This window comes from Crassostrea angulata, chromosome 5 (assembly GCF_025612915.1).
Source record: "Crassostrea angulata isolate pt1a10 chromosome 5, ASM2561291v2, whole genome shotgun sequence".
Lineage (NCBI taxonomy): Eukaryota > Metazoa > Mollusca > Bivalvia > Ostreida > Ostreidae > Magallana > Magallana angulata.
Window position 1 is genome coordinate 56,725,555 of NC_069115.1, and position 26,446 is coordinate 56,752,000.

At 36.3% G+C, this 26,446-nt stretch overlaps 1 protein-coding gene across 30 annotated transcripts in view; it reads right to left on the reverse strand.

Moving 5' to 3' along the window:
* The window catches only part of LOC128182675 (androglobin-like), a 62,867-nt gene that overhangs the window by 14,638 nt on the left and 21,783 nt on the right, over nucleotides 1-26,446 (reverse strand). For 6 of the 30 annotated variants that reach the window (XM_052851381.1, XM_052851377.1, XM_052851385.1 and 3 more), the window contains 23 exons: nucleotides 13,695-13,797; nucleotides 13,412-13,459; nucleotides 13,069-13,170; nucleotides 12,900-12,977; nucleotides 12,549-12,767; nucleotides 12,248-12,387; nucleotides 10,657-10,746; nucleotides 9,709-9,903; nucleotides 9,002-9,143; nucleotides 8,540-8,654; nucleotides 8,378-8,434; nucleotides 7,996-8,286; nucleotides 7,774-7,867; nucleotides 7,514-7,664; nucleotides 6,528-6,623; nucleotides 5,973-6,078; nucleotides 5,492-5,539; nucleotides 3,912-4,119; nucleotides 3,575-3,638; nucleotides 3,131-3,157; nucleotides 1,905-2,039; nucleotides 520-559; nucleotides 211-384 (listed from right to left, as the gene is read on the reverse strand). In XM_052851381.1, the coding sequence (XP_052707341.1) occupies nucleotides 211-384; nucleotides 520-559; nucleotides 1,905-2,039; nucleotides 3,131-3,157; nucleotides 3,575-3,638; nucleotides 3,912-4,119; nucleotides 5,492-5,539; nucleotides 5,973-6,078; nucleotides 6,528-6,623; nucleotides 7,514-7,664; nucleotides 7,774-7,867; nucleotides 7,996-8,286; nucleotides 8,378-8,434; nucleotides 8,540-8,654; nucleotides 9,002-9,143; nucleotides 9,709-9,903; nucleotides 10,657-10,746; nucleotides 12,248-12,387; nucleotides 12,549-12,767; nucleotides 12,900-12,977; nucleotides 13,069-13,170; nucleotides 13,412-13,459; nucleotides 13,695-13,797 (2,723 nt within the window). Of the gene's footprint in view, nucleotides 1-210; nucleotides 385-519; nucleotides 560-1,904; nucleotides 2,040-3,130; nucleotides 3,158-3,574; nucleotides 3,639-3,911; nucleotides 4,120-5,491; nucleotides 5,540-5,972; nucleotides 6,079-6,527; nucleotides 6,624-7,513; nucleotides 7,665-7,773; nucleotides 7,868-7,995; nucleotides 8,287-8,377; nucleotides 8,435-8,539; nucleotides 8,655-9,001; nucleotides 9,144-9,708; nucleotides 9,904-10,656; nucleotides 10,747-12,247; nucleotides 12,388-12,548; nucleotides 12,768-12,899; nucleotides 12,978-13,068; nucleotides 13,171-13,411; nucleotides 13,460-13,694; nucleotides 13,798-14,166; nucleotides 15,299-17,659; nucleotides 17,847-19,399; nucleotides 20,542-22,639; nucleotides 22,927-24,017; nucleotides 24,173-25,898; nucleotides 25,976-26,446 lie in introns of those variants that run through there. The other 24 variants (XM_052851388.1, XM_052851382.1, XM_052851375.1 and 21 more) reach the window with 24 other exon arrangements.

The following is a 26,446-nucleotide window of genomic DNA, read 5'->3' on the forward strand; positions in this document are numbered from 1 at the left end:
TACAAAATCATTCACAATGTAAAATTGGCAATATATTGAAGCATTCTAGAGACATGCATTGTGACCGACAGCCCTTAATAGTGTAAACTTGATCTTTTAAAAAGACACAATCCTAACATGGTAAACTCTAAACTATATTAAAGGAGAGTAATTCCATTCTATGATAAAGGGAAGTAACCATGAATAATGACAAAGGGAGATAACTCTCACCTTCCATGACACTACTACTGGTGATGGTGGTGAGTTCTTTCTCTGGGTCTCCCTTCTTCCCTTTCAGATTGGTGTGAGATTTAGCCTCCTCAATCCCTTGAGGTGGGGGATCATGCCAGCGAGACAGGGCGGAGAAACTTACAACTATCTCTGTGGGTTTTAAGTTGTCAACAACTATACAGGGTTAAGGAAATAAACATTCAAGCAACACTCCGATTCTTTAAACTATTTTTAACTTTTAACTTTATCACTGTGTTATATTATCAGTGCAGTATTTTTGGTCTTTTTTAAGTACATGTAAAAGGATACACAGATAGTGGGGTGCTCTTTCATCAGCCAAAGTTCCTCCCTGAAGTGAGATGTACAGAGTAAATTCATTGACAAAAAAAATGACCATATACCTCTTGGCAAATTAAACAAAATTTATTACCAAATTTTGGTTTTAACTGCTACAACATTATAATATTAGAAAGTTGTTTTAACAAAATTTCAAAATTCATTTTCCTGGAAAATAAACATCTTTGAATAATATTTTTTTAACATTACAAAAAACTGAGGTAGAAATGTAAAGAAAGTATTCAATAAGACAAAAACATAAGCACTAGCAATAAACAATTATGATAGAAAATATGAAAACACATGATGCTTTATGAGGTAAAAAAAAATCAATAGTAATTCAGTAAAGACTTGAGTAAGATATGTATATATAATCATTGACTATGTTATTAGTAAGACAGGGTTAGTATTACAAGGTTAGTAAGATAAAGCATGCAAACACAATGTTTTTATCCAAATTCAACAAAATGTGCTCATTTACTGAAAAAAAAATGTTCTCCTACAATATACAATGGATTTTTTAAAAAGAGTTCTGAAAATTAAACATAATAGAGTTTCATTTCAAAGCTATTAGCAAAAATAATTGAACAAATATCTTGCAAATCTAGACCTAAACAATTGATTCATCACATCATTTAATGAGAACTGACTGGAAGAAAAAGAGAAAGAACGATAACTCTGAGTGACAAGTCAACTACAGGAGTAGACAAAAGCTGTATATAGCTAAATAATGACTAACAATTGATATTCTACAGGTGATATCTAAAGCAAGGACCAGGTATAGAGACAGAGTGTGGGCACTTCACTGCAGTCCTTTAATTCATTTTTTGTGTATCAAAAAATCACAACGACTAACCCGATCGAGCTTTAATTGTAATTTTTCCAGTTTTAGAATTGCTATTTTGAACATTTTACATCTGAATATAATTCAATTACAAAACCATTGTCTGTTATATTTTCTGATCTAGAAAGTAAAAATATACAAGTTAATTTCGTGTGCATAGGTCGCATATGTTTAAGGTTAGAATAAAGGTAAAATTTTCTAAAATGTTAAGTAATTTTTTTTGCATTCCAATTTTTTATAAACTATTACAGGTGCAGTAATTCCAAGGCTCGGGGTAGCTAGCTGGGACATTAACAAAGATAAAATAGAAGGAACTTATGGAGATGGTTAGTGTAAATCAAGGTCTATTCAATGGAAGTACCCATCAAACATTTAATAAAAAAAATCATTCATAAAAAAGATTACATTAAATGAAAACGGGACACTAGTATAGGATATATAACAGGAAGAGGAAGAGGTGGAGCCTTGGGGGGACTACATGTGCAGTGAAGTGTGTCCACAGAGACATACTCACACCACTACAGAGCGAGTGGGCAGAGTGCACAGGTGGGAGGGATTGAGCGGTCTTGGAGGTATTTACCCCGCCAACATTTCCTTGGGCTCCCTTTTTGTCTCCCTTGCCCACTGGGGCGGCTGCTTGTGTGACACTCTGTAAAAATAGTCAGTACAAGTCTCACAATACTTATCTACTGGGATATACCTGGACCGACACTCGGTCATTGGAGTGTTTATACCTGAAAGTTCTAATTATGTATTGGTTATAGCAAAGTAACTCCAACAATTATAGTATATTAATATCCAATGTTAATTGAATAAAACAAATCAATTACCGTAATTTTGCAATGGTAACAAAATTTTTCCATAGGTAAATCATACCAATTTTAGAGAGGTTTAATACAAATAGCGTTATAGGCATTTGACCTCAAATCAGAAGTCGATATCAAGAATCTTGCAAAGTAAACTATAATTCACTTGAAATATTTGATACATATAATATGTTGATTATATATCTATCATGCAACACATCTGCTTTATCAATAGACATCCATTTTTAATTGACCATGCTGTTACATAAGCTAAATGGTTAGTCATGTGTCAAAATACTTGTTAAAGAAACTTTTTTGCATTTTGAGTTAAATTCCTAGATTTTAACAGTTTATTATTTTTTCACATATATAAACTATTTTATCTACTCTAATTAAGATGGTAAAATTGTGTCATAAGAGCTAGCAAAATTTAATGACCAACAAAAATAAACATGTAATATCTATCAAAACAAAGTTTTTCAAAGTTTTATTCCTTTTATTTCTAGAAATTAAATTATAAGGTTCCCATTTATTAATAACTTAAAAAAAATACTTTCTTAATGTTACACATTTCATGATATGGGCAAAACTTAACGATCATCAATTATCAATAAAAAGAAAGTAAGAAGTTGAACATCTATTAAAATAATGCACACACAAAATTTAAACTAAATTCCTACAGGAATTGGCCAAGGATGTAGAATCAAAGAAAAAACAACCATAGGAACAAAAAAAAAAAAAAATAAATCAAAAGGACACAAGACCATGTGTCAACTAAAACTTGAAATGACTGCCGAGACTGAGCAGCATGCGGTAATGTCTAAGACTTACTGTGCCCGGGAGTACAGTGTTAAGCTAGCAAAATACATATGTATACAGAAAGTCAGGACATGCAGTATCAACAGCGGGGGGATAGGTATACCCAGTCACAAACCTGCACATTGAAAAGTCTCTCCAATTTCTGCGATAAGGAAAGATAATCTAAATACTTATCATAGTTCACAACATCCATTCCCAGATTTAGATTTTTTGTTACCGGTACATATATTATTTGTTAAAAAAAATTCTGTCAACATTATATTGAACAGTGTACATTCTTTTCTGAAAATGTTTGCCTGTGTGGTGTATAAATATAAATACAATTTTCACACAATTCACAGCAATACTTCTTAATATGCTAAATGAATGAGCAGGCCTCAATTACAAATCTGATTAAAGACATCTTTCACCTTCACAGTTATGCCAAACTTGAGAAAAGCAAACTTTATATATGTTTAGTGAACATGTCTTTGCAAACAAACACCTGAAAACATGGAGCACCTAGCCATTAGTAAAGTGAACACCTGAGGAGAACACCTGTACAGGTGCGATATCTTACCTTCAGATCAGAGTGCTTGTGATTGTACTTGTAGGTGTGCGGCTTGTGGTAAATATACAGAGTCCTGCAACAAACAGATTCAACAATCATTGTATCTTTAACAAAAGAGGTGTATATGTACAATACTGCACATATTGTTTGCAGATAACCTTTTAAGACTGTATCAGGTAGCTTTACTAATCATATTTACAGTGGAATCATAAGAATTAGAAAAGGCTTATTTTTATAGATTTCATCATCATTGGTAACTTTTACCCTCAAATTAACGTAAGTTATGGAATAGTCTCTAAAATGTATAAGGAAATCCTAACAAATTTTGATGTTTGCCAGCACTCACTTAAAGCATTTACAGAAAATCTCAAAGTCCATCCAGACTTTCTTTGCCTTGGCGGCCTCCTCATCAATGACATGCTCCTCCTGGGGTTCTGGCTGCTCTACCCCCTCCTCTCCCTCCAGGGGGACAGCCTCTGGGTCAGTGGGTGGGGGCGGGGCAAATCCTCCTGCATCAGAGGGGGGTGGTGCAGGAGCAGCAGCCGGGGGTGAGGCTGAAGTAGATATAAGTAGACTTTACACTTTGAAATGTACAAATGTTTATTTCTCCATAAGGATGAAATAATTTTTGTGAGATAGGAAATGTTTTTGATGCATAACATACATATTTCTGAATCAATAAAAACTTGAATTAGTGTGGTTTGAGTGAGTCTTATTATGAGTTAAAATTCTGTTTTTAATTATTTAGAATAATGTAAATATCAAGTTAATTCCTAATTGTTATTATAACATTCTAAATGAAATAGAAAAGTGATCAAATTAATTAACAAAATGATTAGAAAAATAATTTTTGTCTTTCCCTCAGTAAAGTTTGTAAATATATACTCAGAAGTTGTCCATTTGTACCACTATATCATTGCACTTAAATTTTAAAAAACGATACATCTCTTTAAATTTGAAGAATAGTTTTTGGTTCATTCGTCTCTTTATACTTATTGATTTTTGAAGATCTTTTCTGAGGGAAGGACAACCTTATGAATAACTGAAGGTTTTTGCAGTAATATTCAGTAAACTGATGCAGTGAACTGAAATCGTTAGCTTGTATACAATAGCTAGGGTTCTACTCTCTCTAAATTTGTAGGGTAAACTGGGGGAGCAAGCACAAAAAACAAGCAAACATCTCCTCTATAGCTCTAACTCTGAAAATTCAACCATTACCAAAATAATTGTCTACTTGAGTGATGATTAAAGTCTATGAACTAAATCTGTGTCAGCAGCTACCTAGTTCTGTATAAACTGAGTGAGTTAGAGTCATTAAAACGCCCTGTTATTTCTCCTCTTGTTAACTAAGAATCTACAATATAATTGTACAAATACTGTGGACTAAAGACCATCACCTGACAGTGTCCATTCACTTAAAAGTTTCCATTTTCTATATCAGCAAAGAGCTTTATCTTACATAATGAACTAAAATTTAACTTAAGATTCAAGTTTAAAATAAGTCACGTGAAATTTGGAAATAAAATTAGTGATATGCAAATTTATCTCATCTTTTTAGCAAAGGTGAAATCTTTGATAAGAATATAATCAGAGTAAAAATATATTTGAAATATGGGGCTTTTTTGAAGGACACATTTGGGTACTGTAAACAAATTTTAATTCGCAGCGACTTTATTTCGCAATTAACTGCCAATAAACTGGTTCGCCAGGACTAATCTTCGCAACCAAGCCTTATCCAGACCTGTATTGTTATTAAAACTATAGACAAAGGATTTGACGCAGCAAGAAATATTCGTGACGACAAGGCTCTCGCTAACCTCACGAAAATTTCTCGCAAGCGAATAAAAGTTGGTTTACAGTAATCAGTTGAATGTTGTTTAATCCACAGATAAGAGAACTAGATGTAGAACTGGAGTGCTATAGAACCTGGTGGGGTGATTGGTGAGGTGACGAATTCTCCACTGACAGACTCCACTGTAGGAAACGTAAACATATTAAACCAGTCAACAGCGGACTGATGGTCACTTACATGTATACACAGGGATATAAAACTTACATGTATTAACAAGGATACGCCAGTGCTCTCACACAAAAATAGGACAAGCGATATACAATGCAATGTGCCAGTCAAAATATGGATTAAAATTCATCATTTATATGAGCATAGAAATTGTCATATGTATATATATAAATTATCCAATAAAGCATGGAAGGTCTTAATTGTGATAAATATAAGAAATCATCTAAGTTTTGGTGTAGGGCAAACAAATCAAGTGCAAACAAAGGAAAACATGTAATAAATGTAACTGCGGCATTTCAGAATCAATGAGTATACAGAATGCTGTGGATTGTGCACACAGTTCATGATCTACATTGACCAGTGCTCGAGTGTAGTAGGAGGGACTACCTTTGGGGGCTTTCTCCTCCTTCTCTTTCCCTTTCGAGTCGGGTCGAGCTGCAGATTTTGGCTTATCTCCTTTTGCAGAGCTTGCTCTTTTTCCTTTTGGAGAACCCTATAAAAAAATGGAGCCTAAATTTAAAAGTGTTTTTTTTAAACTAATTTGTTTATCCTATTTTCAGGAATTTAATTCTTTATACCTTCAGAGATATTGAAATGTTTACAGTCCTACACTAAAGACAGGTATGCCTTGATAAATATGATAAATAGGTAGCATGCAATGACTGCTAAAGCTACAGACTGAATGCTAGTATCTAACTAAATCTGAATTTATTTAAATCATTTAAAATGTAGAAATTACATATAGCTCAAAGAAGCTATAAAATCCAAAGAATTTATCAAAAGTTGATAGTCTTTAATTGCTGGAATCATTTCAAAAATATCTGTATAGGGTTTGAAGGCAAGGGGATTTCCTTCCTCTTGTTGTACATGGATCTCAGACTTTCCCTGATTACCTCCCTTGATCTCACCCCGTTCAGCCTTAAGATCACACTCATGTCTTACCTCTCTCTGGGGCTCCTTCGTTTTTGAGGCAGACTTTCTTTTCTCTTTACTTGGGGTCGACGGTTTAACCTCCGGTTCAATAATTTGAGGGGGCTCCTTTAGGGGATGAGACAACATAAAAGCCAAACAATTAAAGCTTTGAACACAAAACATATTCTGTTACAATTAAGTGAGTGGAAATAAATAAAGTAAAATTACTTTTAAGAAAAGTTTTGCAAATTTGTTATCATTGAGGTAAAGGCATACAATAAGCAGATCTTGTAGTATTGAAATAATATGGATCAAAAATGTGTTTGAATGTTTGAATATTGATTTCAGTTCTGCAATCAGAATTTAATTTTCCACTCAATTAACAGTTACAACTATGAACAATTACAACACAAACCAGTTAAACTTGTCCATTTAAGGGTCTTTATCTTTACCAAAACTAGTTCTAAATACTTTGTAAACAAATTCAAACCATTGCGAGGCAATTTGAGATAATCAACCCTCTCTGGACAAGCTTGATGGTTTTTTTAATCTAGCATTCTTAACATGCTTTCTGAATTAGATTTCTAGCATGCACATAAAATGAAACAACACAAAAAACCTATTATAGATAAAACTTGTTATATTACAAAACCCATTACCAATATTAATTTAAGGCCATAAAATTAAGAAATTTGAAACCTTATTATCATTTCACTGAATAATTTAGTAAGAACATGTAATTATGTATATAACATCTGACAATGTCGATGGTAAATTAATATAACTCCAGACACAAAAACAAGAAATTTCAAACAACAGCTTGAACTTCACAACATCAAACAAATTACAGGGGAGGAAGACAGAAAATTAGAGTTGGAGGTTTCCTGTAGAGTGGTCCAAGGGTCGGGATATCAGTGACCATGCGATTATCACTTGGAGAGCTTCCTTTGATTGAAAGTTCTCGTGGTTTGACTAAGCATGCCCCAAGACTTGTCCCATCCATTTGGTTTACTAACCTCTACTTTCTGGGGCTCCTCTTTCTCCGGTTCTGGCTTCTTGATTTCTGGTTCCGGTGCGTTTTCATCAGTTTCCTCAATCTGGTTGATGTTCCCCGTGGCTGGCCTTGACCTAGTGCCTCCCCGAGACAAGGACGACCTTGGACGAGTTCTGCAAACAAAGCAATGAAAATATGATAAAGCTATACAGATAGACAGTAAGAAATCTATCATTGTTACCAGGGGTATTCGTATGGTAGAGTGAGAGCATCTGTACTTACGTGTCTGTAGGTATGGGGAATGGGCTCACTTTGTAGTTTAGGAAAGGTGACTTGATTTCCAGACACTGAATAGGCTTTGGAGGCTCAGGTGTTGCTACATCGGAAATAAAAGAACACCATTGACAAATACAAACACTTTGAAAGCAAGATCACATTTAGAAATTGCAAACATGTATGTCCAGATGAGAAACATACACCTTGTTTTAATTTTTTCCTACTTACAGACTGGTTCGTCGGAGGGTGCAGGTTTCTTTTTCTTCGGACGAATCAGTTTCCAGGCGGGTATTTTTTCTGGTGGTGGGGGTGGCTCAAGGGGACAGGAGCGTGTCTGTGAGATACAGACCGGGTGAGGGTAGATGTGGGACAGCCCATTCTGTCTCAGTTTCTCACTGGCATCAGCCATCTCTCCCAGGATGGACACCTTGACCGGGTATTTGGGGGTACTCCAGTACGTGGCAAACACAACCACTTCTGGGTTTTCTGGCACTGGTAACTCATCCATTGTCTTTTCCTCTACAAAATTAAGAAAATGCCACTATAAGTAAATTACAAGACCCAATATCTGCCCTCATTTTCCTTGAAAGATAATGAATGTGGTCCTTACTCTCTGCTCCTTTGGCCTTGTCTTTATCGCCTCCCTTCTTATCTTTGTCCTTGCCACCTATAAGCAAAAAGAAATAATATGTAATAAAACTGGCATCAAAATCAAATGTACACTTATCATTTCTCATGTTAAAGATGACCTTCAACCTTAAATGACCCTGACCTTTGTCCTTTGCGTCCTTGCCCTTGTCCTTTCCATCCTTGGCCTTGGGGTCAGCTTTCTCTGCTTTGTCACCTTTAGCCCCATCTTTTTCTGATAGATTGTCTTTTGTCATTTCCTGGCAACGTAAATAAGATGTCACCATTAAAAATATTCAGGAAATGACTATACCTCTACTAGTGCCTTTTTTAGTAATGAATATCTATAGCAGTTGATATATGAAATATTTAATCTTTTTAAACAATAGCAGTATGGCACACAACAAAACCTAGCTGCAATAATGTAGCCCTCTCCCGATTTTTTTTTTTTTTTTTTTTTTTTTTTTGGGAGAAAACATCAGATATAAAAAATCGGAGAGGGCTACATTATTGCAGCTAAACAAAACCTGATGGATCTTGCCACGTGCTTAGAGTTATAATTATGATTTTAACCTATGTGTGGCAAAGTGTACAACACGGGACCTACATGTGGAGTGGCACTGTCCGCCTCCTTCTTCTCCTGCTCCTGCTGTTCTGCAATCAGCTGTTTCTCCCACTCCTGGAGTGGCAGCTTCCACTCCGGCAGGGATGCCTTCAACAGCTCCCAGACCTCATTAACATGTCCGTGTCTAAAACAGCCAGCAAACACAGGTCAGAACCAGTCCACAAAACGAGGTCAACAAACTGGAGCTTTATTGTAAACTTAAAATTGTGAATGAGGTATTTGTGTTAAGAGTCGCATAGATTTTGTGTTTTGGGTGTAAACAGATGATTGAGTCATGCTGACGTACATAGATTGTTACAATGTATTACAGTGTGTGATACTGAACATGCAAGGATACATCGCTGGTGTCATCTAAGGAAAAAAATCATCATCAAACACAGATAACTTTATCATGCTTTTAACATTACAGATCAAATTCATAAGAAAGTTTTGTACATAGCATTTATTCAAAGTCAATGTAAATTTAAACATGTTATTTTTTTCGCATATCAATTTGTATTAAACAGTTTGATTAAGAGTGTGGCATGCACCATGCTTTAGTGATCAAGTGATGTGACATAAAAACCATGCGTACGGAGAAGTGTAGATGCTTGATACAACAGAGTTCTACTACAAGCTGTAGATATATATCAATGTATATACAGAGAGCAAGCAGAGAGAGAACGCTACCGTAGAAAACCAAGCCTTGCCTGTGTTCCTGCTTCACCCCGGACTTCACCTTATGAGCCTTGCCGTGTGGCATGGCCGCCGTTTCGGCACTCTTTGGCTGAGAACTTAGCTGGATATATTTATCAAGCACCTGGCTAGCGGTCACTAACGGAGAGGCCCGGCCTGACCCTGAGGTCGGGCCAGGGTGTTTGTCCGTGGGGGCCGACATTAGGCTCCTGTGAGAGTAGTATCATTACATAGAAAGAAAATACAGTGCATGTGTACAACAGTTCAGCCCAATCACAACACAGTCTACACCTAGGCACAGCCCATGCACAGTCAGATCTCTCCCCGTCCCAAATCCCGAATAAGAAATCTAACCCTTCAATAACTCCAAATTTGTTTAGCAAAGGTATTAACTTTAAAAACAGTTGTGCCAAAAAAATAAAAACTGAATGCTTAATTTTTTTTCCTTTCTTAATTGTTGCTTTCCACATGGCTGTCATATTTTGTGCCAGAGTGTATCTCTCTGTGAGAGGAAAAGGCTGGATACCAGAGCCAAGGGGGTGGTACGGGACTAGCGCTGAGTTCCCTCCCCTTCAAATATCCAGCCTTTCCCTTCATTGGAAGCAGAGTGTTCCACACCATGTTAACAGAGCAGTACTGGTTAATATTGAAGTGACATGGTAAAATAAAGATTATCTCTGTTTAATTAAAGTAGTAACAAGTGTCATTATAACTTTCGTGCAGTTAATCTTTTAATGAAAAAAAAAGGGGGAGAATAAAAATGTAAAAAAGATTTTCTTTGACTGAAAGGAGTGTTTGATTAACATGCTGTTACATGGAAGTTGATTATATGTTTGTCACAATATCAAAGAAAGAAGGTGAAATAGTAGAAGAACTTCCACCGCCCCAGTGAAGTCTGTGCCGAGCCCCTGCCCTACCTACTACTGCAAGAACGGTTATAGATGGCCGCGTGGTATACTCACTGTAGAGGAATGGCCTCGGGGATCCAGCCGGTCAGACACTGGACGATGCTACAGTCCCCAAACTCCGAGCTCTGACTGCCCCCTGTGTAACTACATAACAGCAAACACATGTAAATGTCATCATCTTAGTTTGTAATTACTGTAACAAAACAGCTGCTGCATGGGATATAGGCAATATATGAATTGTTGGATCTTGAGACAGAAATGTTGCCAAAAGCCAAAGGTTCTTTTTTTTTAAGTTCTTGTAATTGTCCCTCATCCAATTTTATATTCTATATGAGTTACAGATGATAGTGATTTTACATACATGTGAATACCGTATATACTCGCTTATAAGTCGGTATTTTGGGAGTAGAAATTTGAATGAAAAGTAGGGGTCCGACTTATAGGCATGACATACAATCAGATAATTTTTCCACTGAGTAAAACTTCGTTTTTGGGTGCCATTTTGCTTCCAGCTATTGACTTGCGATCCCTATACTTGACATGTTCATTTTTTAAATACTAAAAGATAAACACATTAATGAATACATTGAAAGTTTCAACTGTATTTCTTAAAAATATGAAAAAGTTTTTTTAAAGTATTTTTTATTTAAACAGGCAATTATTTACGCCTGAGGTGATAATAGCTGTAGGTATAACTGTACTTAAAACAACACAAGCCAACACCGAGTTTAAGAGGCTAATTACCAACCCTAATCAGTCAGTAGGGGATAAAATCACTGTCATTTTATTTCCAGTAGCATCTAAAATAGTTTTTGAGCTATAATCAAGTTGTATTGAGTGTTTAAAAAATATAATGGCGTCCAAAATCGTAAGTTACAAACTTCAAGAAAGATAACTCTGTTTACAGAAAACTCTTAAAAAACATGGCGCCTAAAAGCGATCTAGTTGGATTACAGAACAGCAATTTCTGTTTAATACTTAAAAATTAAACACCAGAATAATTGCTGGTCTGTTTTAAAAAAATAAAGATCATTTTATAATTATTCATATAATTAATTACACCTGCATGAGGTGATAATAGCTATATTGGTGGCTGTAGGTGGCATGTCACCTAAAACAACACAAGCTAACACACCACTTTTAAAAGGGGCTATACCATCTTAATCAGTCAGTAGGGGATCAAAATCACTATCACTTTATTTTCAATAGTATTTAAAATATTTTTACAGCTTTGACAAGTTTTCATTAGTGTATAGAAAAAAAAATATGGCGTCCAAAATCGAAAGTTATTAATCCAGGATAGATGTCTTAACACCAACACTTAAAATGCATTGCATCTACAAATGACAACAGAGGGGTCAAACACCAATATTTTTTTAGCTAGAATATAGTAATGCTTGATAAAATGGGCTTATTTGATTGACAATCTGTAGACTGATTATCCAGAAAATATTACCCGACTTATAAGAGGGTCAATGGCAAAATCTTGTAAATGAACCTGAAAAATGGCAACCGACTTATAGGCGAACAATACTTATAGGCGAGTATATACGGTAAGCAAAACTAAGTACATTATAAGTACATATATGTATAACTAACTGATAGTTAATACTCCATAGTTAGAACAATTATACTCCTGACTTACTCTAGTGAAGCCACTTTGATCAATGCTTTAGTCAGAAGCATGGGCCACAGTTCATGCTGCATAGAGGTCGCTGGCAGCAGAAGTTTGTCATTTTCATCAAATGGCATGGCATCATCCACGATGAGCTTCCTCCAACAGCCCTGCAAGTAACAGCAATACAATGGTCTCATCTGTTTTCTTCATTTCAAAGATCTATTAGCATTTCAGATATTTCCTTAATGTGTCATTATTAGACTTCTAAGTTTCATAAGAAAGTTTTAAGAACTACAGAATCTGTATACGATAAAAAGAAATCACAAACCATCCAGTACAACTTGACGACATATTTTCCGTAGGCGTTATAGGGGGTGACAAACGGTGGTTTCTGGACCTTCATCAAGGCGTAGATGTGTTCCCAGGGGCGCCAGCTGTGGATCATCTCCTCATATGGCTGGTTGGGCTCTGCCTGATCAGGAGGGACATTCTTTTCTGTTGTATTTTCCCATAATGCAACAATCTGACTAATGATGTACCTCATCAACTGTAAAAATTAACATAAAATTATAAACTAAACATGTCTCTTTCATCAAAACTACCAAATATAGGTAGCAACACTAATGATTTTTTATCCAATGAAAGGAACTGTGAATAAAGTTGATGGAAGTAGCCATACCTCGCTGTGATGAATGTGTTCATTGGATGAGATCAAATCAAAGCTAGCCATTCCATCGGGATCCACCACCACAGGGGTCTGTAAACATGACAATGCATCTTACAATGACAAAACCTAATCACCTCAATGTCAACTAGCAGTCAACTTCAGTAATATCCAAAATACTGACCTTCTCCGTGATGAACTCATTTGGTCGCTTCCATGTTTCCACCTTCAGTGAGGACGGAAGCTCAATCTTTCCCTCGGGGTCATCAAAGTAATGCTGCTGGGCCTGGAACGATCAAGTAGACAGATTGTATGTACATTAAAGTAGACAGATTGTATGTACATTAAAGTAGACAGATTGTATGTACATTAAAGTAGACAGATTGTATGTACATAACAAGTAGACAGATTGTATGTACATTACAAGTAGACAGATTGTATGTACATTACAAGTAACTGTTCATACCAGCTCACATACCAGGTAATTACTGAATATATCAATTACCACTGCCTAGAAAAAAACTTACCACTGGGGACTTTCCTTTATCTTCTTTTTTTGCTTTTTGTACAACATCCTGTAAAAATATATATTAAAAAATGTGGTGGTAATAAAAGAAACAACCGTTGCCATGTAAAGTCCCCCTTACCATCACTCAGCATACAGAACAAAAGATCAACATTTCTTGTCTTAATTAATGAAGAGGGGTATTTTATAAAGGTTTACCAAGTATAAGGTACATCATTTATATTTTTTTCCCAAAGCAGCCTCTTTCTAAATTACCACATAACCTATAATTGTATCAAACTTACCCATTTCTCATCATTAACATCTTTCTCGTTCCACTCAGGCCATATCAACGCTCTTGGTCGCTTGGAATCTGCGCCTCCTGCACTGGCTGCAATAGATGCCGCTCTGTAAGAAAAAAAGGAGATCATTAAAACTCCGATATATCTCATTTAGCATCATTATACCTTTGAAATCAATAGCAGGAGATGTTTCGAAAAGCTTCCTCATTACAGAGTTTTTGTACAGTCCTAAAGCACAAGAAAAATCCCCCATCTCAGGTGATCTTTTAACAATGAGAAATTTGATGAATAATTAAGTGGGAGTGAAATTCATCTGTAAACAGCCAATGAATAATGAAGGAGATTAAATTGATTGGACAAATATTTACAGGTAACTGTTACTTAGAGGGATCAAATTAATAACTATTGATCCCACAAAGCCGGCGCTGTCACACAACACTGTGACTGGCACCAGACCCGTTTTCTACCACTTTACCTGTTCCAAGGGACAAACATGCCCCCGGTGGTATGGAAATATCACTCATTTGTTTACATTCTGGATTCTTTCATCCATCATTGTCAAGGTTTGATTCCAACTACTTTTTTTTCACACAATTATCCAATTTTGCTGCAGAAAATGGCATGAATTATGAGATGCTATCACCACTGGATTGAAACAGTTTCGAAAAAGCATTTCAAAAATGTTTAAATTGATATCCTCTTGCCTGCATGAATTCTATAAATATTGATCTCTGAATCCACAAGTGATATTTATAACCATTTTGTATGGCACCAAGAGTCATTCTTTATATCCATAATAGATAGAAAGCCTGGGAGGAGAAAAGTGTAAAAGTTAATTCAACTCCATGCACAGATCAGCTTCTGTTGTGTCCAATGGGAATACAATACATAGTCTTTAATAGGTGCTAAGCCTCAGGTGAACTAAAGCAGCAGCATCCTATATTAAATAATAGCATGAAAATGCCATGGGAAATGTCAGAAATTTTATAAAACATGCTGCATAAAAGATTGTTTGGTTGCGAGTTACAGTACGTTGTATATCCGAGGAGATGTCAGGACAATGTTTTACAAATTACATTTTAATCTGAACAACACTCCTTTTGTTCTGAAATTTTCAAATCTAGAAATTAAAAGCACACAGAATAACAGAATATCCAATCAATCAAAAATCTTCACAAATTTCCATTCCGCATTGAAAACTTTTGTTCATAAAAGCAATATCTTTTGTTATTGAATTCACCATTTTCACTTGGCTTCAAAATTCTTAAAATATTATTCAGCAATGTCATTTTCCTGCTCAAGCCATATAGCACATATTTTCCCATTGATTGTCCCCTCCAAAACCAATCTCTATAGACTCCATACCACATCTGTCCCCATGAAAAATTCTCCCTTATCCAGGAACCACATCTGCCTTTAAGAATCACTCACTCAGCATGGAACCACATTAGTCTTTCTGCATCAATTTCACTAAACTTAGCACCACATCATTCCCCAAGAACCACTTTCCCCAAGACCATCACCATCACCACCACCACCACCACTTTCTTTCCCTCCACTTCAGCCTCCTCTCTCTCCTCCTGACTGACTGGGCCGGCAGTGATAGATTGATGTCAGACTCACCTGAGGATATTGCTGCCAGATCAATATTAATGGTGCTTGTTAATTTCCAATGAAGTCAGGTAATCAAAAGACCAGGATCAATACCTCTTGTGACACAACTGGGCCAGCCAAGCCTTGGTCCCCAATGTGATCTGAGGGGGAGAGAGGGATGGTGACCCAGATTCATTGACCACTTATTCAGTGACCAATAATCTCAGGTACACAGCCACAGGTGCCCGGCCTGTACATTACAGTACAACACAATTCGTTACAAAGAGAGTGTCATATCTCCTCCATAGAAGGAATCAATATCACAGAAACATTTGACAGTCCCCATTTACTTTGATTCAGGTAGAAAATAAACGCCCTGTCAATGAAATATAAAATTATAGCCATCGTTTCGCGGAAATCTGATGAGAAAGATGGTGGAAGTTATGGGCATTGATTGTCCCCCATAGGAAATAAACCCACAGCAATCACAATTAACAAAACCTTAATATTCCATCAAAACATGAACAACATGGACAATTTACAAGAACTTGATGATAGGTTATACACCAAGAATGCAGCCATAACTCCAAGTCATTTCTGATGGATTTTACTTAATTAAGAAATAATCCTGCATAATTACATACAATCAGAGTTGTTTACCAGTAGTTTCAAATTATAATGTTAGCCTTCATAACTTTTACAAATAATGATCTCCGAGTTATATGTAAGACAAGTATAAGACTGGGTTTAAAAGCCATGTAAGGACACCTTTGGATTGTTTAATCAGGCCAAATACCCTATTCTCTGTGCCTTATTACAAAACACTTGATTAAATACTTCTTACAGAAATAAAGCACACTTTAATAAGCTGATCAATGTCTATAAACAAATCAAGCTACAGGAGGCTTACACTTAAGCTTACAACATCCTTACAGTATTAAATGTCTAACCATTACTAGTTCTCTAAACACAGAGTACCATGTGATACAGGTATAGTACACTGTCTAAGGGATGAAATGGAGGAAGACTCACAAAAAATTAATGACAAAATAATGAGCATTTAAAATAAAGTTCAGGGTAGATCCCTAATTGGTAAAAAAAAAAAATTGCAAGGACTCTCATTCCAAATAATTATTGGACGTTGAAAACAACAGACAATAAGAGAATGACAGAGAGAGTCATTCCTCAGTGTTTACGTGTCACTAGTTTTATCTTTTATCTTCAAAGATAGATACATGGAGTAAATAACTATAAATGAAAGAAGATCGAAAGAATGTAATGATGCTTTCATAATGAATTTAAGAGAGAAATGATGGATAATATAGTTATGGTATTTATGAGGTCAGCTGTTGCTTGGGATTACTTGATGCTGTTGAACCGGCTCTGGACGCGGGTGCTGGCATCCTGAATCTGCTTCACGCTCTGGACAAAGGAGGAAATGGAACCACCCTTACTATGAGACATATTGCTTTACTTCAATGACAATCTGTTTATACTGGGAGAAAAGGAAAAGAGAAAGAGAGAAATCATAGAAAAGACAGAGGATGGAAAGAAAGAAAGAAAGAGAGAGTGAAAATTGTGATGAAAAAAGATGAGTACAAATAAAGATTAATTAGATATATGTATCAAAATTTGCAGTAAAATTTTGCAAATGTATGGTGAAAAGTTGTAGAGTGTTGATGAGAATTTGATTTGAATACTATTATAAAAATTCCTTTCAATATCAATTTATATAATCATGTTTTAATACAAAACTGATTCAACATTTTTTAAAACACATTGATTTTAATTGTTGATGATAAACATTAAGAAGTGACACACTAATACCATTGCTAAATGGATATAAATGTGGAAATCTTTGTATGGTAAAATGCTATCAAAATCATGCAGTGTTACAGCATCTTATGAAATAAAAAAATCAACTTTATCAAGTCAAAATAAACTTGTTTAAACAGACCCTTTGCATAAAAAAGGTTAACAGCTCTTAGAATATCAGAACAGACTCTAGATCTATGTGTATGCAATGTATCTTTCTACCGACATCTGAGGTCAGTTTACTAACTTGTTACACTCAAAGCACTATAAGTCTCTATACATGTACATGGATCGAAATGACAAATACCCTTCGTGTATTTTTATTACGTTATAGAACTTGCAAAAGATTTATTTAATCTCTTAATTGCACGCTACTGTTTGTTAGAGTTATAGTATTAAACAAGGTAATATTTTTAAAAGTCATTCACAATAAAAAGTTATGAAAGTAAATTAACAACCGTATTTACTATTTACATTCTTCTCATTGATTATGACACAATGTGTCAGCCATGTTGTAACCAATGAAACTTATTACGAATACTGTACACTTGAACACTTACTCCCTCGGGGTTGCAGAACTAACTCTGTTGGTAGAAGTACCCTTTTTGGAAGCCTTTGAAGCCATTCATGTGATCTTAGGCTTATAAACAGCAAATTAACACGTAAACCATAAATACTAGATAAGAAATTTGGTTGCCACGATCCTTTGCCGGATGTCAACACAAGCTTTATTTTGCCGCGAGAGGACGCTTTTAAAGGGAGCAGTTTGTATTTTGCTCTGCAGACGACGCAAATAATGAAAATATACACAGGTTATTTAAATGGAATGTATTGACAAAATTAGATGGAACTCAAATGCACAAAATTAAAATTACGGGACAGTGAAGAAATCATACGGAATAATGTATTTTACATTCATATTGATCATTGAATGTGTTATAATTAGAAGAAAAAAAACCAAAATGAATGAATAAATAAATAAATAAATAAATAAATACAAATGAAGGTAAATCGCGTATTAAAATAAAATAGGTAGGCTATATTACTCCGACAAAGAGCGCAATGAGTGACCACTGACCTCACATAATTATAGAACCCCCCCCCCCCCCTCCCAAATAAAATATACTGAAAAATCAAAATCATGAAAGAGAGGAAAAGCGACGAATATGACAAAAACTATATACACCATTTCATCAGGAAGTCAATTACATAAATTTAGGGACGTATTTATATACGTCCCTGCATAAATCTGCATGTTATTTTAATTACCACAACCATTCTTATGCCACATCGGTGATTTTCGGTTGTCTAAGATCTTCATCAACCACCATCACAACGACGAAAACTGGGGACTCTCTATTATACACACGTGGATTATCTAGACACGGTCAGATAAAGTGGGCTGGGTCGTCACAAATTATCCATCAGATTTATAACCTGTACATTGTAAACATGATTTGTATAGCCTTGACTATATTATTCAGCAAATAAACATCCAAATATTGTAAATTAAAATTTAAGTATATTCCTATATTTTTATATACAAAGCTTTTCTTCAAAAAGAGATTTATATATTCTAATAATGACCAAGAACATCCAGTCCTAATTAACAGGTATATCTGAAAGTCCTTCTAGTGTCAATCTTCTGATATAAAAAACTGGAATGCGAATATTGACAACTTCAAAGCATATTATAAAGATGCCAGGATACTTAAACATCATTCTTTTGATTTCTAAAGAAGATAAGGAATGGATATAAATTCGACGCAAGACTCCGTATAAAACTGTAGTGTACTTTTACTGCATACCATCCTGTGATTCTTATTTTTTTGTATCTTGATATAAAAAAAAAAAAAATTCGTCATAAATACATGCATCACCATAGGGAGGTCCCATACTAATGTGTCAAGCATCAGATTTATAGATAATTTACACATGTTCAATGACAAAAAATATTGCCTTCTCATCGCAAGCACTTGATAGTTAATGGCTTTTAATGTAATTTACTCGTTCGAATCGCACAATTTTCTAAATGACAGGGATTTAAATTGGTATCAAAGAAATCTACAATGTGGCATTTTTCTGTTAAATTTCCCTTCTAAGAGCAGAGAGGACTAAATATAAAGATGACCAGAAAAGGAAATGACAAATTAAATTTGGGTTATAGATAAGCATCTGTTCTATGATGTGAACAACGGTAACATATACTTGTATATAGGAGAGAGAGAGAGAGAGAGAGAGAGAGAGAGAGAGAGATTCATATACAGTTCCTGTTCAGTGAAGGACTGAACCATTAATACCTCTCTTTAATTGGGGACTCTGTGCGCCCTAACGAGGGGGAAGATGACTCGTCCCGACTAAGGACCGACCCCCTGCGGGATTCAGCGCCCCCAGCCGACGACCCCGCTCGGGTTTCACGTGAAGCTCTCGCTACGTTCACAGTGACGTCATCAGGGAGATCAGAGATCGAGGGGTAGAACTTGATGGTCTTGTAGAAAGTGTCCCCCTCCCGAATGTCGCCAAAGGACTGTTTATAAGCTCCTCCCAGTAAATTACCGTCTTTTAACGACACACGTTTTGAGGAAGTGGAAGTCTTTTTGCTGGAGGCTGGGGTGGACCCCCGGCGACTCATCGTAAAAATTCACAACAAACAGAAAAATATCCACTTCACTGTTCAGTTCTGTGTAAATTTACCTTTCAGCAATCAATGACAGAAGCTAGAGATTTAATCCGCTCTTCATGTTTCAATAACTACAATTATATACGTAATTGGACGTACACTCTCATTCCGTGTGTTTGTCAGCTAACGAAGCCGAACGCACCAACGGAAAAAGCCAACGGATGTTAAAAGACTAAAAGAATATCCTCGCAGAACCTCGAGAAGTGGAACAGGCACCTGTCATAAGTCGTCACAGAGATCAACACGCAACAAGTCCAGAGTCAGGACTATATATGCCAGTCTTGGAGCAGTTCTTTTAAAACATGATCTTCCTTTCAATGCGAATTGTTTCCCAATCTAATTTCCAAATCAGTGTCGATCAGAAATAGAAAACACACATATCCCCATTAAGTTGTCAATTACACAGGAAACGTCCAGAGATTGCCTTGTTAATGTACTTTTTTTCAAGAACAGCAGCGGGGTAATGATTCAATTAAAGCTTATCACATTCAAATAGCAATCATTTACAACCAGAAATATGAGAAAGCACGAATCCACTCAGTGGAAGAAACATGTACAAGAAACTTTTGAAAATTTCGCGTCAGAATAAGTATATTCCACAAGTTCGCCTAAACAATGCACACAATAGCAGCGCATTTTCCTTTTCATTCCGAATAATCAGATAGAAAAAAAGTTCACAACGAAAGGTTTAATCCAAATATTTGGTTTTTTTTAGTGTTCGAACTTCGGTGATCAGTTACACTACCGGTGTCGGGACCCGTTTTCAGTTTTTGGACGTCTCACGGAACATACTATGGAGATCAATGGCTGTGTTGACATATGTATACTGGAGCGCTAAGGACTTTATTACCGTCTCAATTAGCTTCAGAATATTCAACAAGGGACAGAGTCAACACTCCAACAAACGACTGAGGTCCCAAAGCTAAACCAACACTACAGTGCTGCACTCTCTCCTCCAGGAACGTGAAGAAGTCTGCCGGTTTTTTTTTTTCACCGATCTTTTTTTTGTATAGTCCCCCAAAAGGGTCAATAGGTGATCAATCAGCGATGAATAAAATATGTATCAAGTAGTCAAAAGCCGTAATTGGGAAAGAAAAGGGACAGAAACAAAAGACTCCGGCGAACCAACCGACCAATCGAAGCCATTATTATCAAATACCGCGAGAGAAGAAAATCCCTTCTGCCGATTTCACACACTTTCAATTACGGTGCATGACGAAAGTAAATAAAAAGACATTTATTAATATTTTCAAAGTTTTTTATATTAGAAAATTCTTTTGCCATTTGACAAGCCCGGTTTCTTGCCTAGAAATGATTGAATGTCTGACAGGGATCGAGAGTAGTGTTTCTGATCCTAGCAGGAGGGAAATCCCTTGCATTGTTTGGCGGATTGAAATTGACAAGACTACACCACAGACACAAGAGGAATGGTATTATTGTTTTTGCTGACTGAGGATCGACTTTTTTTCCATGGAAAAGGGCGAGTGGACGACGATAAAGTAACACTTCATAGGGATTTACCTTCAGCAAAGATCTGCCGAGGACATAACCAGGCGATTTATCAAAACTAAATCTTAGAAACGGCGCTAGAAATTTATCAGAATTAGTGCCTAATGGTCGTCTGTACAGATCCCTAACTCACACTTTCAGGTATCGGTCTGTCTCGTTAATCCCCTCCATCAATATAAACATCCCCTTAATATCGGACAACTGTCGTGATTGGCAACAGTTTAGCGGAATCTTTTCACAGAAAATGCGTTTCCCCGATCGCTGATTAATTGAAAGGTTTGATTTATTATTTTGAACCATGAATTACAAAGAAAGGACAGAAAAGATGTTCTGTTCGTTTTGGACAGGTTATATATATGACATTTACAAGGCAAGACATGACAACACCCCCCCCCCCCTTTCCACAAGAACACATCCCTTTCAGCACAGGTTTGGCTCAGTTCGTATTCAGAGGACAAGTTAAATGGGTTCCGACAGTAATGCCTCCAGGATCAACCTTATGATAAACGTTAGATCAAACAAACAAAAGAGATTGAAATTCAATTCAGTTCTTGTATCGCAAACATACATGTATTACGAGACCTTCGCAAATAGAAAGTAAACACGCTGTCAACAAGTGCCCGGATAGAGTTTGAACCTGTTTATAGTACCGCTTAACATTTTTGATTTTAACAATCTCTGATCTCTTGATGTATGTAATATGCTCTTCAAATTATTCCAGCAAATCTTAAAGAGACATTGAGACTTCTTAGTTTTTTATTTTTCTGACAGTTAATGACCTTAAGTTCAGGTAAAGTTTGTAAAGTCGGGGGGATTGCTAAACTGAACGTAATTAATTGTGGAAAAATTGGAAAGGTTGCCTTTTAATTCTGGATCAAACACCATGATAGGCATGCTTATAACCAATAATTAATAGGATTTTAATAACGCGATATATATGGAATCTTGCACGACTTCCATTAGAAATTCTTCATAAATCTGTCGCATATACACTGCCCTTGGCTTGTTCAACTTTTTCGTTCCTAAAAATATTTTTATCTAAAATAACACGAATTAAAGATCATATTTCAGTAAATGATTTTTAAAAAACCGATACATTAAGCTCCATTTTCTCCTAATGATTTGATGTATATATCGTATTTAAAATCAATAACCACGGCACTTTTAGATTCACCCGAAACCAAAGCTTTGTGAGTTTAAAAAATAATCTGATAGTGATGCAACAATGTTGCTAAATTATAGGGGTAAAAGAGAGGGAGGAAGAGAGCGAGACATGGGTAAATTAAACCATTACTGGAAAGAGAGATAGAGAGAAAGACTATACCACTCCATCATAAAAGGATTAATCTACCTGGATGCCGAGCGACTGGACGGCGGCCGACCGGAAGTGGGTCTGTACGGAAGTGCCCCTCCCACGGAGGACGCTTGTGAGGAGGAGCGGTCGGAGCCGGAGTCCTCCGTCTGGAACTTGACACTGCGCATGCTGCTGGAGCTCCGCGTGCCGCTCCGATGGAAACTTCCCTGTCGCCGTGTTCCCGCGGACATCTTTGTTTTGTGTTAATAGTCGTTTGAAGTCAGATCAGTTCAGTTTGTCTCATTAGATGAAACGAGATTAAATCATCAGTTAAATGATCGACTGGTTACGTATTCAGCTCGTCCTCGTAATATTCCATATCTCCAATATCAAAGAATTCCACGCAAAAAGCCACAATCAGTTCTCGTCGCTCCTTTGAAAGTCTTCATCAAAATCAACTTTTCATCACAAAATTTTACCAGGGACAGGGGATGATGTGACTCCTATCGAGCGATTGGTCACGTATTGAATCGCTGTCCATCCGGCGACAGGGCTGGCCTATGGGGACGTTATTTTACCCATGGTATCAATACCCCGATGATGAGTGGCTACATGAGGTTTATTTTCTAAATAATCCTGCCCTAATACCCATTACCTGAACCATGCTATGATATGATGACAAAGCAAGGTGCGCGATATTAATTCCCGCGATAAGAAACCCGTCCCCATAAATCTGTTCGGGGATTTAGTGAGGACACTCATTGTCTATTGCCCCTAGCCTGAAACGAATCATTAATCTTTAAACAAAGACGTTGCAGTAATGAACAAAGTGAAATTCTCCTCTTGCGTTCATTATCGGCGTGAGTGAGTGTTGAAATTCGTGTGTGTGATTTATTCATTTATTGGCCGTTTTATGAATTCCTTCATGGAAATGGATTTGTAAAGACTAACATCAGGAGAGATGCCGAGCAACTCCGACCTTTACCGGCGGGATCAGCCGTGGCACTTACAGCAGAAAATAAGTTCAGGAAAAAACAAGTCCAACCATATTGTTCTCGCTTAGAAACGATTTCAAAGAGCGTGCAGAGAATTAACCTTCAAAACAACGAAGTACAATTTATCAGCGCAATAGTAATCCTATAAAATATATCAAAATTGTTTTTTTTTTTCTTTTATCCGAGTCGAATGACATCTGCTTCTTGCGGAGTGCTTAGTTACGCCAAGAGGGATAACTCTAGGCGATCAAACCGAAAACAATTTAATCTTCCCAGGGAATTCACAATTATTTGATATATATGTAAGTTGTTGAAAGATCGAGATAAAATGTTGAAATTAAAACAGGATTCGTTGTAAATAGGTCTTAAACTTTCAGAAAAAGGATGACTATGGGAAAACTTCTCTCCGGGACTTTTGACAGATAATGACTACTCCCTACCTTGATCTGGCCGTCTGGAGACCTGACATCTTGGTGCCGGGTCGTGAGGACGCACTGTCCAGACGGTATCTCTGCAGACCTGCCCCCAGATTAGCATTGCTCTGCTTACGACCCCCAAGACTGGGAACTTTTCCCGCCATTTTTTATCAACTCTTTTGCATAAATTATTTCCACTTCATCTTGAATCAAACATTTCCTTGATGATTCTTAGAGACCTACAGTTTGCTAGCACACAGTTTCTAACAAATATGCGTGTTAAGTGATATAACAGATATTCTCAAGAAGTAAAGCCGTTTAATCCTAGGTATGCCCATTGTTGAAGGTTCTTTCTGAGCTATAAATGGATTAGAAGTATATTGCTGCCAGTGAAACCTAGCACAAGAGAACACACAGAATCGAAATATTAAAGATTGTCGTTTTAATCTTAAGTACCATTAAGATTAAATCAGCGAATTGAAACTTTTTCTTTTCCTTTAACTGAAGCAATTCAATACCCCCAGGTAACTGTAATGTTCAAATTGAATTTTGAATTATAATATTATACGAGCTGTGTTCTATAAATCTCGCGAGGTCTGAATTTACTAAAGGTCGAAATCGATGAAGGCGGACAAGACACACAGAAGCATATAAATCATCCAATTGTAGTCAACGAAAACGGTAATATTTACAAGGCAGGTGTAATTACCTCCCTTTGAAAAGTAATGAGCGAGAGGAAGAGAGAAAGAAAGAAATTTCGAATCGTACAAATTGATTTGTAAACGTATCAAATCAATAAAGATATTTCCAATATATGAAACTTTGAATATAAATACAGTTTTGTAACAAGTCAGTGTGGATTAAAATCGGAAATCAATCACTAAGAAGTATCCGCTTAATTAACAAGGTACAAAACTCCCGTTTGAAAAGGAACAAAGAAGAAAAGCGCCATAAAAAAGGAAATTAACACAATACTCGAAACAAATCTTCAATAATTGCAGCTCACTCATTTCGAACGCACATGCAGTAAGACCCATTTGAACTTGGAGTGAGTTTGTTTTCTTACTGTTTCATTTTTATCAATTTTTAGAGGTTTATAACTGTCTGACGGGATTATTTTTTGGTACAACAAAAAAAAAACAAAGAAAATGAACAACAACGCTTCAAAGACATCAAATTAAAGCAAACAGAGCGGCGTGTTGAAGATACAGCTATAGCAACGAAATCAGCAACAAACCAGAACCAGACATAGAACTACAGCAACAAATTATGCTCTAACCACAGCAATAATTCAAAACAACAGAACTACAGCAACAAAATAATGTTCTAAACAAAGCAACAACGAGAACCAGAAATAGAACTACAGCAACAAAATAATGCTCTAACCGCAGCAATAAATCAAAGCAGAAATTGAACTACCGCAGCAGGTCATGGACGATATCATTCCCAGTCACAAATTCAGCAACACAGGATGCTACCCCAAGCAACATGTAGCAAAGTTATGACGTCATAATGTGAACGACCACTTTATACGACACACTGATACCAAGTCAGTCATGATCACAGCAACAGTCTCTGGAACAAGTATTTACTAGCGAACATCCAGTACCTAAAGGGAAGCAGTGTTATCTGCTAAACATGAGATTCAATAGACCATACCGCACTATATAAAAGGAAATGAGAAACAAGTACTTCTAGCTTTATTAACAGACCAAAAGGGAAACAACAACAACCAAAAGGGAGACAGTATTATCTGCTATACAGTAAAAATTTCTATGCAGTAATACAACAACGAACACAGGGGGAAAACAACGCAACGCTAACGTACGGTACCAACTTTGACATACAAGACTCTATAGTCACTATAGAGTATAAAACATCCCAGATTTGTACACTGTACCATACCTGGAGTTCTGGGATCGAGTCCTCTCGTCAATGGTAGTCAAGTTTTTCTTCTTGCTCGCCATTATTCACTCATTTTAAGATAATGTCTAAGGACTACATAAAACAAAATGGCGACATCAAAACACATGGACTTGGCCGTTATGTCGCCTCCTTCTTAATCTCAACACGTCCGGTAATCCCCGGATTAATCACTGGGTATTACAATCATATTAACAAGTATTGCAATAAGTTTGTGATTACTGTATATATATAAAAACGGGTATCGAATAAAGCGCCAAACACAAGTCAACAGAGAAAAGGAAAACGTTGCTCAATATGATTATAAGCATCACAAATTCTTTAATAAGACTTGTAAAGGATTTTAACGTTTGTTTTAAGACTCTCCAAAAGTTGTTCTCATCTTCAACGTACCAGAAATTCAGCTACATCAAGACAGTTTCCAGTACCTAACACAGGAAAATACCGATTTCTACACAGCCGTGGATTTAAGCTCATGGTTTTTACATCAAGGCATGAGGGCGTATAATTTACTTGTATACATGTATTTG